The 15,241-nt window shown below is 34.4% G+C and overlaps 1 protein-coding gene across 3 annotated transcripts in view; it reads left to right on the plus strand.

Moving 5' to 3' along the window:
* LOC124456808 overlaps positions 1 to 11,533 on the plus strand; it is a 119,960-nt gene extending 108,427 nt beyond the window's left edge. For all 3 annotated transcript variants that reach the window (XM_047007148.1, XM_047007147.1, XM_047007150.1), the window contains exon 6: positions 9,521 to 11,533. In XM_047007148.1, the coding sequence (XP_046863104.1) occupies positions 9,521 to 11,380 (1,860 nt within the window). In that variant the 3' untranslated portion in view covers positions 11,381 to 11,533. The remainder of the gene's footprint in view (positions 1 to 9,520) is intronic.
* The last annotated feature ends 3,708 nt before the right edge of the window (positions 11,534 to 15,241 follow it).

Genomic DNA, 15,241 nt, shown 5'->3' on the forward strand with positions numbered 1-15,241 from the left:
TGTATATATAAATGATTTAGAGGACAATATTCCTAAAAAAATAGATGCTAAAACACGTAACTATGCGGATGATTTCACTCAAGACCAGATTTTCGAAAGAGGTGAATGCAGTTTCATGCAAAAAGTAATAGACGAATTACGGAAATGGGCTGATAATAACAGAATGGCTCTGAATCCGAAAAAAACAAAGGATATGTGGATATGCTTTACGGACTCAATACAATAACCACTCTCCCTATTTATTGGTGAAGAAGAAATAGAAAGAGTTACTAATTTCAAACTTCTCTGCGTAACATGTCAAAATGACCTTAAATGGAATGAACATGTACATTAAATTACATGCAAGGCAAATAAAAGAGTACATCATCCTTGACTTTGTAGGAGGTCTCAATTACCTTCAGATGTTGGATTATTAACATATACGTCAAAAATAAGACCAGTATTAAAGTATGCATCGGCAGTCCTGGCAGGACTTCCACATTTTTTACAGCAAGAAATTGAACGTGTACAAGAAGTTTAAAAATTTTACTAGATAAAAACTACTTGCCTTCCTTGAAAAGCAGACGTGAACTGGCAACTACCCAAGAGATCAAAAGGATTATAGAGGAACCTGATCATCCATGCATTTTTTTAGTACCTTATCCCAAAGGAAATTCGTACGAGTTGCGTAAAAGCAAAACTTATAGTATTTTATCCCGGACCAAACGTCATAAACAATCTATTATTGCTAGATCTTGTATATATATATATATATATATATAGACAAGATATCGAAGATACGATATCGAAACCACATTAAATCAATTACGAACATTAAATACCGCATGGAGACAGAACTTTCTAAATACACGTGGACACTGAAAGAAAACAAACGTAACTACAACGTTAAATGGGACTACATCAAACAACTTCCACCTCCGAACAAAAACCATAGAACCTGCCGTCTTTGCCTTGAAGAAAGGCTACTTATCCTGAAAGGACGTAAAAAGAACATTTTAAATAAACGTTCCGATATGTTTAGTGCATGCCGTCATGTAACTTAACACCTTTTAGTCGATGTATATAGTCAGCAAATAAAATATTATCTGTCAGTTGCCTGAAGATCGCCCTACGGCGTGAAACTCCGAGTAGCGACAGCAAATAATTGTTCATTTTATTTTAGTTCATTTTATCTTACACTCTTCTAATATATAGAATATTGAGCGCTCTTTTATCCAGGATTATTATCCGTGATAAATATATATATCCAAAGTGATCAGGAAAAATTGAATTTTGTAGAAAAAAATCGATACCCAAAATTTCACTTTAGTAGCACTTAAAGAAAAATAAGGAGACTAGTTTAAGAAATTTTTATAAAATTGAGAATTTTGCCAGTGCTCTTGTATATCTATTTAAGTATCTGTTTTACCCAAGACTAAATATGAACATACGAAGCAAATCTTACGCTGTAAAGTAAATACAGATAAGTATATCATCTTATTGTATGAACAGTGCAGACTAATTAAGCTGGATTTTTAATTATGTCCCTGCTTTTTATTTTCTTCTTTCTCTCGCTTAGCTTCAAGTGGTATACAATTTTTATAATGTTAATTCTTCATTAGGTTATGCCTAAGCCTCTGATATTTTTTAAAATTGAAAAACGTTAATTGCAATTCAACAGTTAGACTTTTGTTTTGATCAGAAACAAGACAAGAATTTGCCAGGTTTCAATGGATCTGCAAACCTACTTCACTGACTTCTAGATACTTATGTAAATCGCACAAATATATTTAAAAACAAACGAATAAACTTTGAAGCACGCCTATAAATGATCTCCTATCTAAATAAGACAAAAAAAAAGTACTGAAGCGTTATCACTACCTGTACACAAACAACAAAATTCCACAATTTTTCGCCTTGGCAACATCTTCATCTGCACGCCGTATACTACCAACTTTTAAAAATGCTGGATTTAAAATCCTAGCAACCTGTGTTGCTTTCATACGAATATTTTTTGCTAATAGTAAGGAGGCTGTCATCTCCGGGTTCCCAGACATTATTTCAAACATCTCCAAGAATAGAAAACATGGAATATTTATAGATTTGATTATGTTATGGGAACTTTTATCTTTTCATTAAAACCAACAACTTGTGTTTTTATTGAAAGATTCAACAATCAGCTCTAACAAAATTTCTATCTCACCACTAAGTATTTTATCCCCTCTATCATTTGGTGAAGCAAGGGTGTGCTTTTAGTTATAACAAAGTATTTCGCTGCTTTGATTAAAAGTGTTCTTTGTCCTCAGGTACTATGGTTGTTGGCAGCTTATCAATTTCAAATTGCCATTCACACTGAAGAAAAATTACTTGCAGTTCTTCAGCACTGGTAGCTTCAAAAATATGAAAGAATAAGGATTTTGATGTTTTTTGTATAGTCATATTTTTTTCCATGTATTATCCAATATGAAGTCAGTACAACCCTCTCATAGAGAGCATCTATAAAGGCTATAAAATGGATTATAACTATGTTAAAAAAAATTAAGAAATTTAATGATACTATGTTTTATCAAAACTTCATTTTACCATGATTAAATCTCCTCTTATTGTTTCATCTGCCACTTCCTTGATACAAAGACTGCTTGCATCTAAGCCCTTGCTAAAATATTTACGAATAGACTTTCTGAACAAAAAATATTTTATACCTCCTTCAAGTATAATGGTTTCAAGCATTTGTCCAGCAATCAAGCAGTCGTGAGTCTGCAAATACTTGATGTTACCTCCGGCTATGAATACCTTCTCGGTGTCTAAAAAGATATATTAGACATAGATGATCTAATATCAAAAAACTACACCACAATTAGGAAATTAGAGTTACATACAACTATACGTAACAAAAGATAACAAAATAATACAAGCAATGTGAATTTATCTAACTTGTTAATAACCCACTATCTTTTACACATTGCGTGGTGCGCTTTTGGGCGTGGTGCGCTTTTACAGTACATTCGAGATCGTAAATGTAAGATACCTTTCGGGCATTACAGTCAATATTACCAATTTAAAGTTTTTATATTTATCTAACTTGAAAACAGTAACTTTTTAAAAACAATTTTACACCAACAAACTATTGAAATTCGTTAATAGGCTATTTTAAGTCCCTTATGACATTTTAAAATATATTGTGTATCGAGTTCTGAAGCGTAAATTTATATATTATTTTACAAGCTAAACAAGCTACAAGTACATCACTGGAGTATTCTTACGCTAACTATTAGAGTTAAAGATTTACATGTTATTTGTACTATCGGTAATTACGTAATGTTTGTAAATGATGATCGTCCAGGTTAATAAAGTCCTGAGAAGGAATGTTTTTGTTGTTGTTGACTGACGTTTAGACAACCTTAGCGGTAGTCATCTTCAGAGTCAAATGAGGAGTAAACGTCAGGTTAGCCGTATTTGTTATCTGGTTCTTACGTCGTTGTATTGTGTGTACAGGAAATGTGTATTGTCATTGTGGATAAGTGTGAAGTGAAATATTTTATTTTTAGTTGTGATGTGTGATTTAGGTGTGATGTTTTTATTTGTAATGTGTGGGTGTCAATTGTGTATTGTCATTGTGAATTAGTTTGAAGTGTAGTGTTTTTAGTTGATCGTTTGTTTGTATTGTGAATAAGTCGTTTGTAAGGTGCCGGTAATTGCTGTGATCTGTTCAGGGGGGTTTGTTCCAAGTTGGTATACCAACTTTCTAATGTAAGCCGTTGTCCATAGTCAGTACTGTAAGTGATGCATTTTGCCGAATCCCAGTCAATGTTGTGATTTGTGATTTGGTGATGTTCGGCAATGTGATCAGTTTTGTCTTGTTTCTTAGTAGCTCGTTTGTGCTCAGTAAGTCTTATGTTTAAGTTCCAGCCAGTTTACCCGATATAGGAGGCGTGGCAGTCGGAGCAGTTTTTTTGTAAACTGCACCTTGTCGTTCGTTGGGTTGTTCTTTGTCCTTTATGTTTGTTAGTACTGTTCGTTAGAACTAACTAAACAAACAAAGAACTTAAAAAACGTAATTATAAGAAAGAAATGTTAATAGGAAACTAACATAGTTAGGACAATTTTATTGGTAAGCTAAAAAGAAGGCAATATCCCACAAACCCCCCTCCTTGAACACTTATGGTTCAAGCGTTGCTGCGGTTTTCCACTGAGAGTACAACGCTGCGGCTCAACAAGACCTTCGTGACCTTGCTTCCTCGTCAACCTGATTAGTCTCACCCATACAATTCTTATCTATACGTGTCTCAACCTTTTGTAAACATTTTTCTCTTATTTCCAAGGGATACAGCTTCTGCAGTGGCCTGTTTAAAACCCTTTATCGTCCCTTCTCAACCATTCTAACTGTTGCACCCCGAACGACCCCATCCTTACCCTTTACCAACCTCTCACTAACTGCTAACTTCCAAAACCCACGCTTTAATCCTTCATCATAAACTAACACAACGTCTCCAATAACTTCTCCAAATATCAAGTGTAAGGGTCGCAATACTTCCCCGTCGGTATCGTCGTAGTCATACGTCAACGGTCATGATTTGACTATTCCATCAATTTCAATCAAATTTGTGAGAAGTTCGCCGTAAGTCAATTTTGCTTGTCCTAAAACTTTCCTCAACGTTCGCTTTACAGTCCCTACCATTCTATCAAAAAAATCCACCACACCAAGAGGATTCATCAGGAATGAATTTCCATTCTATGTGGCTCTGTGATAAATACCCATGCACTTCTTCATTGTAACGTAAATCCTTAGTAACCTAGCAGCAGTTTTGAATGTTTTCGCGTTGTCCGAAACTATCAAACGTGAACGTCCTCTAATAGAAATAAATCTGTGTAAGCACATGATGAAGGTGTTCGTTAACAAATCTTGTACTAGATATAAATATACAGGCCTAGTGACACAGCAAGTCCAAAGCACGATGTAAAGTTTCCTTTTTTTTCCTTTTCCTTAACGTCTTGCAAAATCTACTCTTACATTCCCGAAAGTAACTGCCTGGCGTACTCGAAATTTAGGTACATTTTCTACTTCTGGACTGAGAAACCCTTTACCTTCATATATCCTACATTTCAAGCACTTTCCTATTATACTCTTTGCGACCTGTCTATTGTATAAAGGCAGTTTCATGTTTAGGTTTTAATCATACTTGTGAGTTGTCTACTCATGTATACAGTTTTGTGTGTGTTTCACTTCCTGTATCCTACAATGCATTGCCTTCCGCTTTGTTTATTTTTCTTAGTTGATTCTCTCTCTTGCCAAGAGATATATATTGTGTTAAATAAATAAGCATCCTAATCCACATCAATCTTAGATAAACAACACTGTCGACACTTTGGTATCAAAAAACTTGCTTCTAACCTGAGCCAAAGTCACTCTAAGCCCGCTATGTAGAGCTCTCTCATGACAAGCCTTAACGATCAGAGTGGTTAGTGGATGTGCTCTAGGTAATATTACTTGATCTCTACCTTTTAAATCTAAGTCAGCATTTTTCAACCTCCCCTGACATCTCAACAACCCATCCTTGTCTACAATTCCAAGTTCATGTGCTAATTGGTAGTAATTTGCCTGCAGACCAAGGTCATTCTGTGCTTTCTTCCACCACACCCTTTCTGTCTCTCTTATCTCGAAATCTTTTACAGTTCCTTTCCTCATCGTAATCATATCTTTGCCGGCGCGCAAATTCCACCACAAAGTACTTCCCTTAAGCAAAGACGCACTGCAAACCACGATCCTATATCGGCTGGATTTTGTTCCATTGGCCAATGTCCCGAGCTTAACTTATTGCTCAATTTCAAAGTCTTATTAACGCGATATCTAACAAATTGTTTCCATTCATCTTTATTTTCAATCCAACATAACACAGTCTTAGTTCCTACCCAATATCTACATCTCAAGTTATGAACCTCTGATACTATTGCCATCAATACAGTAGACATTAGTCTTGCTAGAATGAAGGCTGACATAAGTTCCAGACGAGGAATCGTCTGTGCTTTCATTGGAGCAACTCTAGCTTTCGATGTCAACAATTTGACATGCTAGGCGCCATTCAATCGAAAGACAATGTAAATTACAGCACAATAAGCTTTAACACTAGCATAAGAAAATCCATGCAGCATATATTTCACTGGCTTATCTATTTTTATATATACATCTGTCAACAACAATCTCTTGTATTATGCTCAAGTCATTTACCCATTCATTCCCTATATTACATATATTGCTGTTAATATCACTATCTCAGTCTTACACTTCCTTACAAATATCCTAGATCAAAATTTTGATTGTTACCACAATTAGACTAACTATTCCTAATGAATCTTAACGAGTAGCCAAAATGTTTAAGATCTTATGCCTAGTCGGTTCGACCCCCACTGCCTTTGATGCGATTCGGCCTATTTAAAAATGAAAAGTATCAAAATGAAAATTCTATGGAAGGCCTAGAACCCATTCGAATTTTGTCTCATTGTTAGCTCCGAAAGTGCTCTTCGCAAAGGACTCTTCTTCGGCTTGTGAAAGAGAATTTATAACAAGCTCACACTCTTCTCGTGCGATCATTTTACGAACTTTCGCGCTATTACTTAACCATTTTCGCAATCAAAATCCTCAATTCAACAACACCTTTTTGATTTGGAATTCATTTCTATCGCATCGTTTTCAGTTTTATTTCCAGAAATGAGATCATCTATATATGAACTATTTTTACGTTTCTGAACAAATTCGCCTTCACGTCCAACAAATTTATCAAAAATGGTAAATTTATCAAAGTGTTGCATTCAAAAGAAAAGGAGAACAGTTTACATCAAATACAACTCAACAAAATCGGAATACCATTGGTCTAATAGTGCAAGAATTTACGTCACCTACCCACAAAAATCGTAAAATATTGCGGTCTTCTTTAGTGACCTCAACGTTCAAAAAAGTCTATTTGATATCTGCAACAAGTGCAACACACGCTTTTCCCTAAAGTGCAACAAAATATTAAAAGGAAAAGGAGTCAAAGACGGACCGACATGCAAACAATCATTCAAGGACACACTATTCTTACTCTCCTTGCAAGACGCATCGTACACCACTCAAACATTGGTAGTTTTAGCTTCCTTTCTGATAACTGTGTGATGTGATAAATAATGCACTCTTTCTGTTTTGTCTAATACAACCACTTTCTCTATTTTTCCGCATTTTAACTGCTCTTTGATTAATTTATCATATTCGCTTAAGGTGTTTGAGTTTTGTCTCAGTTTCATTAGTTGTCCTTTACGACGTTTCACACTGACGTTATAGTTTGATGGCAAGGGATTGTGGCCCTCCTTCCAAGGAATTTCACTTGATACCTATTCCCATTAAAACTTATCCCATGCTGTAATGCTTCGTGCACTTGATTTCCTTCCCTTATACCTAAAGATTCCTAATCCTACAACTTGTTGATATTGTTAAGAACTTTTGGTTCTTCCGCGACAAAATTAACACAACTTACCTGCTGCGTTCGTGCACTTTCACACGATCCCTTAACTTGCTCTGACAGTACCCAACCCAAACTTGTGTCCACAGTGAACGGTTTATTAGGTTCTACCTGCACAGTCTTTCCATTTTGAAAGAGCCAAATATAATTTGAACCTATTAATACATCTATCTTAAACACATCTTTAGACTTAGACACATCTGAAAGCCATAAATCACGTAAATGAGGATACTCCTCCTTACGCAATTCAACGTGCTCATTTGCTACTTGACCTATTGATTCTACACCGAATGCTTCCATTTTAACCGATTTCGACCCATTTAAAGGTGCAATCTCAAGCTCAAAAAACATCTCGTAGCTGATTATCTCTCATCGCCTTCCCAAACGTTGTAATTTCAAGCCATGCCTTCCTCTTAATTGGTAACCCCACTGTCTTTACCGCCTTAGACCTAACAAATGATTTATGACTTGTTAGTATTGCTGCAGTTCCTTGCTCTTCCTTACCTCCGTAGTCCCTTTGCTGCAACTTCGGCTTTGAATGCTCTTCTCGCAGTTCTACTTCCGTTAACAGTTCCACAAGTAGCTCGTCCATCGTCCATTTTTCGTGCTGCTTTCCACGCAAAAGATTCAATCGAACAGTTACAGACAGCTTATCTAAAATCTTCTCATAACTGTCCTGGTAAACCTTCAGTGCTTGCAAGCCCCGATCGCCTCTTAAACAGCTCGTAGTTTGGCTGGATCTCGCATGCTGTAAACGGCTAGCAGATTCATTAGTTCTTTGATATGAGTCTTTTTGATGACGTGAATACGAAGATGTCGTAGCTATAACTGTTCTTTTGCACCCTCGTAATTTGCTGCCGTCAATGCATAACCACAAAATTTAGTCTTTGCTTTATCCTTCAATAAACCGCGAAGATAGAAGAACTTGTGGACGTCAGACAATTCAGCATTTTAGTCCACCGAGCTACAAATAGATTCCCAAAACTTTTGCCAATGCTTGATCTTTCCGTCAAATTTCTGCACCTCAAATTTTGGAAGCTTCACTCAATCATTTCGACGACTCAGTCCTTGTTCGTTTCCACTCGATCGAGTTGCGGTCAGACTCTACTACAGGTTTCAACGCTTCTTCTAACCTTCAAGGCGATTCCTTCATTTCAGTTCTCAACAACCCTGCTTCTTCGATTTCACTCAAAACAACGTCTTCTTCCAAGTCTTCAACGTGTTCTAAAATACGCAATATCTCACTATCAAGCGACTGGATATCATGCAGCTGATCTTCTAGCGTGATTTCACCGTTCTGTAACAGCTGTTTAGCTTCTAGGGCACTGTCCATCATTTCTTCGACTTCAGCGAGGATCCGTTTTACAAACCGGTGATGACCGTTTTGTGAGCGCTTCTTTTTTCTCAAACTTTCTATTTCACGATCCTGTTTTTTTTCAATCCATTTAATCAAAAACGATCCGGCTCGAAGGAAAATGTGTCGAGGAATCCGCTCCACAGCTGGTTTACTAACACTCTTCGTTTTGAATCTTTCATTTTACAAGCTAAAGAAGCTACAAGTACATCACTGGAGTATTCTTCCATCTATTACAGTTAATTATTTCCATGTTTTTTATACTATCGGTACTTACATAAGTCAAGCTTTCCTTTACGTCATTAGCAGTGCTCACTCTTTCATTGCGTTTCAAGTTCTCATGCATTGCAACAAAATAGAAGAAGTAACTACACAAAAAAAATCTTACAAAACGTACTTAAAACAAAAAATGTTAAACGGAAACTAACATAGTTACGACAATTTTATTGGTAAGCTAAAAAGAATGCAATATGTCACGAAGAAATTTTGGCCATCATAGAAGCTCCTCAAGCCTTTTTGTCAACCTATTTTGGCTTTCAAATACATATAATTCCTAAGTAACATCAGTATCAAATTTTTATCATAAAAAAATTTCTCTTACAACTACTGTATATGCGGCGTAGTTTTTAGACCTGGAATAGTTTTCAGCTGATTTTAAACACAACTCTGACATCTACCTTATATATTATTTTAGGTTGATGGTGAAGAGCTGATTGAAATACCGGTTTTCCTAAACAAAACTTTTCTGTACCCATTTCCAAGGCCATTTTTGCGATTAAATGAAGTAGGCAAAGAAAAAGCTGGACTATATATCACTCATCCAGTGTTTTATATGAAAAGTTTCCGTATAATTAACAAATGGCCAGGAAGTGATCAATTTGAAACTGAAAGTGCGTGGAAAAGTTCGTTGGAATGCCGCAAAAGAAGAAAAGTTTGTGATAACATGATTTACTATGGTGTTACTTTGAACAAACTTGTACATGGAAGTAAAATTAACACCTACTTTAAGGATTATGTTTCAAATGGAGACTATTCAGGAAAAGAAAAACAATTGCAGGGGTTGACCAACGCGCTGTCAATCATGGCAGATAAACCTGAAAGATTTGCTCCAGGTCTAGGTTCAAAATGTTCTCTTTTTTGTGAAAGAGTTGAATCAAAAAGTGAACTAGTTTTGTTTGAGAAAAATAACACAACCGAAGTAATCCAGTCGATACGTCTTCGAGTTTACGATATGGTAGACGGGCAAAGTAAAATTTCAAAAAATTGGCGAAGGATTCTGATAACAATGAAATGGGATGACAAGAACCCTCAAGTTTATGAGATTCCATTAGGTGGAATATTTAACACTGGCCTTGATTATATTCGGGAGGTGAAAAGTTTGACGACTGGCCTGAGGAATTTAAGCTGTGAATTAAGAGGTGAAGAAACCTTAAAAACGAGAAAATTTGATTTCACCGCTTATCTGTTCTATGAAATGCCTTTTTGGAAGTCTGCAAAAATTAGTGTAAAAGTACATGAAGGTTTTAAGCCTGCAGTGATTTGCTCACAGATCTCTTCAAAAAAGTTGACTTTTGAAAAGTATAACTTTCGTTTAACAGGTTATTTTAGTGCTAAACTAACGCAGCAAGTACTTTATCGTGAAGAAAATAAAGAACTTTTATGGTTGAAAAGTCAATGGGGGCATGTTGTAGCAATCAATTTCTTTCTAAGAAAATATGCCTATCATAGTATAATAGAAGAAGATGTATTGATTGAAACAAACGATGCAATTGCACCAATAATTTCCGGCACTGGTCTAGAAGATTTTTTTCACTATTTTCATACTTTTGAAAGTATGATAAATACAACAGCACCATTTAATGGTAACCCACACTTGTCAAGAAATGGAAAACATTGTTCAATCAACTGTTTTCGTCAAAACACAATGGATCCAATTTTGTTTACCACGGGAATTCGCATTTATCTTGAATCGTTTGCAAACCAGAGACGTAAGAGTTATCGAAAGTTTCTCAAAACGTCTTCTTCCATTAATCAAACTTTGTCTGCAGATTCTCTATACACGATTGTATTGTATTATGGAAACAAAGGAAAAGGGGGATTATATACTGATAAATTAATTTATTACAATGATATGCATGGTTTATCAAAGCGAATCAGTTTTTTTCCTAAAGAAGTTAAATTTTTCCCTGTTAGAAGTATGTTTGAAAATCAAGTTGGTGAATTTTTCAACAGAATGGTTGTTTCAATGGAGCCAGGGCAAACTGCAATTCATTCATTACTCATATTGCCTAATAATGTTGGCGTCATTCTTCGTCGAGAGTATCACTCAATGGTTCCAAACCAAAAAGCAAAAGTAACAGTTGATGGCAAAGAGGCAGGAATATGGTTTTGCTCACAAAGGGCATTGACAAAAGATTTTTCTCTAAGACAAAATGATTATCTTATTTCTCCCGAGCAAACTGCTGGGAAAAGATCAATCAAAGTTATGTTAACGGCAATAACAAGATGGGAAACCATTTCTATTAAAGTACTTACTGTTCTTTTAACAAACTAATATTAAACGAAAGATCTTTTCATTTGAAAAAACAAACATTGTCATGTATTAGCTTTAAGCAAATGTAAAAGAGTGTTTATTCATTGCATAAAAAAAGGCCTTTACTTTTTGCAAATGTATTCAAATCCTTTGATTAAAATTTTTAAAATCAAATTTATTCATCACATACTCACTCAGAATGAGCCTGTTGCACAAAGCCTGAATAGTGTTATCCATTGGGTAGCAAACATTTTCAAACTTAAAAAAAAGGGTGTTTATTTTTTTTCTACAAAGAAAGTTTGTAATCTTCAAAACCATATATTCTTTCAGTAATTGCAAAGCTCAAATCATATATTTCACTTTTATAAGAGATTTTTTTAACGTTCAAAAAATTTGCTCCCAGTGGGTAGCGCTATTCGGCCTTCGTAAAATCGGCCCCAGAACAATAGTAAAAAAGAAAAAATGCGTGATCTGATATCAAGACTATACATAATGCAGGCATATGTTCAATGATAAAACATTTTATCAAAAAAGCTTTCGGCTGTCTGTCTTCAACCTTCGACGGGTTATAAAAGAAATATAAGTGGTTTGTTAGTGACTCGTGTATCATATTTCTGCAAGTGATGTTTTGGTTTATCAGTGACATCATAGCCGTTGACACGTTTTTCGGGCTCGAGCATGTTGAAAAATGTGCGCACTAAGTCTTCAGAAGATGGCGTCTTGTCATGTGTGATTTTAGTAGTGGCATCTGAAATGAATTTATATGGGTAACCGTTTGTCTGTAATGCGTGAGTTATGTGTGTCTGTTTTTCCATCATTTATGAACATAACCTTGAATTTTCAATTTCTTTGACATTAGTGAGTGTCTATAAATTACTAATTAGGTGTTTTGCATTTTTGACGTCAGTAAAGAACTACTACATGTTCTCATTTCTATATATGGTTATTATTTGCATGTTAACCTTGTATACTTCATATTGCATGCTTAAATTTTTTTCTCTTTTTCTATAATCTTTATTAATTTGGCGTTTTAATTCAAAAAAAATTATTTTTTATATGAAATGCAAAATTTACAAGAAACTTATTAATTGTTTTGAAAAAATCATCTATTATTCATTGAAGGACTAACGTATCATATATTTGTTAAGTTTGTTTTATGTTGTGCAAAGGAATCAGAAAATCAACTCCAAACACATCAGACAATTCAAGTCCAAACACATTAGAAAATTCAAAATCAAACACATTAAATTGGCACAAAAGAAAACTTTTTTATGTGTGTGAAGGTGAAGATGTAAACACTAAATTTGAAAAAAATCCAGAAGAAATTCGCGAGTTAAAAAAAATTTGATTTGCAAAATAAGCATAAAGAATTCAGAGATACATTAATGCAAATTGAAATAATTCACACTAGAGAATTTGCAATTTTTATTTCACACTTGAAGATCTTCAAATTTTGCATGATGAATGCTTTGGAATAATTTTTAAGTTACAAAAGAGATATCAGATTTGCAAACTGAATACGAAAAATTGAAAGAGATGGCAGCGCAAAATAAGCAAAACAAGTTGCAGATTTAAAAGATTTTCAAGCTTTGGAAGATGATAGCCATTAATTAAGACATTTATTAATTGATTATAAAAGAATAAAAGAAAAACCTCAATTGAAATTTATATTAGCACAAGCTAATTTGGATGAACTTCAAAATTATCATTGAAGTCAATCTGTATCAGAGTGTGATATTTAAAATACGACAGACGAACTAAAGGCTGCTGAAGACAAAGTGAAATATTTTTTTGAATGTAATGATATCTAATACATTTCAGCAACTATTTTAACAAAGTGAAATATTTTTTGAATACAATGATGTTTAAAACAATTCATCAAATATTTTATTAAAACGTTCAAAATGTAGTCGTCTCTCATCTTTGCTAAGGTTGATATCCCAGGATAATAAAATAAAACCAAACTAATCATTACAATGTTTGATTAAACTGTTCTTTTTTCTTCCTCTTTGTGCTTGTTGTTTTTCTTTTCTTCAATCAATTTGAGTTCGACTTCTTTTTGTTTTTGCCTTTCTTTGGCTTTTTTTTTCAAATTCAATTGCTTCAAGATCATTCATGTTTATCATTTTGTCACATACATTTTTTGATATTATCTTGTTTATTTTTACCTCTTTTCTTTTTTGCTCTTTTATTTTTACAGCTCATCTTTTGTACCACAATGTCCGATTCTTTAGATATTTATCCATTTCACTTGTTTTCACTGCCTACTTTTCAATGTTTTTGCGATAAGTTTCTGGGTGAAACTGGGTTATATGAAAAAAATGCTTGAATTTTATATATTAAATTTTGCACAGATATAACTTGTGACCCTACAAACACACTGTTTTTGCGTTTAAATGTTTTACATACTTTAATAAGTGTGTTTTTTGTGATAACACAAACCACATCCCGTATTATATATTTTAAAGAATTTAACGGAAAAAAATTTAAAAACAATCATAGTTTTATTTAGCCAATGTCATTCAATCTGAAGATGTAAGATGTGATGACAGCAATCAGATTCTGTTGGAGTTATTATAACAAACTCGTATTGAGTATTTAATACATTAAAGGATGAAAAAATATTTATACGTAAAATTTGATACAAAATTCATATTTTAGATTTTAGAATTTACCAGATTTTTTTAAACAATTTGTTTCCCGCTACCGAATGTAAACCAGTATAATGTCCACGCCATCCGCAAACGTTTATTCCGCTTTGCGATTGCGAAAGGTGCAAAAAAGAAAACTTGAAGAAGCCCTAGAAAAAATCGTCTTTAAATCTCATTGACTTTATATCCTCAACAAAGCTTTAACAAAAATGTCGACAAGAAAATCAATAACCTTCTACATAACTATCACAAGAAACCGAGAAACCTTAAAAAAAAAACAAGACACTTCCATCCACACATAAAGAAACCGTAAATAACCTATCCTCGCACACACTCAAACCTGAAGAGCTTGCTCTCGTAACGAATGGACTGTATTACTCCATTATACCATTGAAACTTAACAACGCCGATATCCTCACAACCTTCGAAAAAATCCACTACACCATCACTAACAAGCTGAAAACCAATGACGTATATAGTCATATCAAGAACGAACTCATACACATTGCACAAAGTTACACCTCGTCATACTGTTTTTCACCCTCTGTTCTCAAAAACACTGCATCTTAAGGAACATTAAAGGAAATGGAGTAGTTATTATGGACATAAAGGTATATAATAATACATGCTTAAGTATATTCAACAACAAGTCCCAAGTTAAACCATTATATAATGACCCACACTAGTCAGTGAAGGCAGATTACAACGTTTTCTCAAAAATCTCAAAAACCAGGGCTCTACAAACAACCATATATACTCTTCAGTTTTCCCTAGTGGCTCACAACCGGCTCGCTTTTATGCTCACCCCAAACTTCGTAAACATAGAGAAAACTATAATGCCCCTCCCATTCGACCTATAATCTCTTCCACTAACTCATCTAACTTTGATCTTTCCAAGTACTTATCCACTCTACTTAACCCTGTCATATACAACGATTACACTATATCAGACTCTTTTAATATTGTTAACGAACTACACACCCAAAACTACGATTAACAACAACGATTAACAACAACGACTTTGATTACCAACAAAGTTTATAATGATATCTTCCCCAGAGGTTCTCAACCCTCACGCTCCTGTGGCTTACCAAAACTTCACAAGAAACGAGAACCAAAACAATCGCCTCCACTGCGACCAATAATTTCATCAAATAACTCGTACAATAATAATTTAGCTAAGTATCTTATTTCTCTACTAGCACCACTCATACCAGTTGACCACTCCAGT

The sequence above is a fragment of the Xenia sp. Carnegie-2017 genome, unplaced genomic scaffold (genome assembly GCF_021976095.1).
Source record: "Xenia sp. Carnegie-2017 unplaced genomic scaffold, XeniaSp_v1 HiC_scaffold_6, whole genome shotgun sequence".
NCBI lineage: Eukaryota > Metazoa > Cnidaria > Anthozoa > Malacalcyonacea > Xeniidae > Xenia > Xenia sp. Carnegie-2017.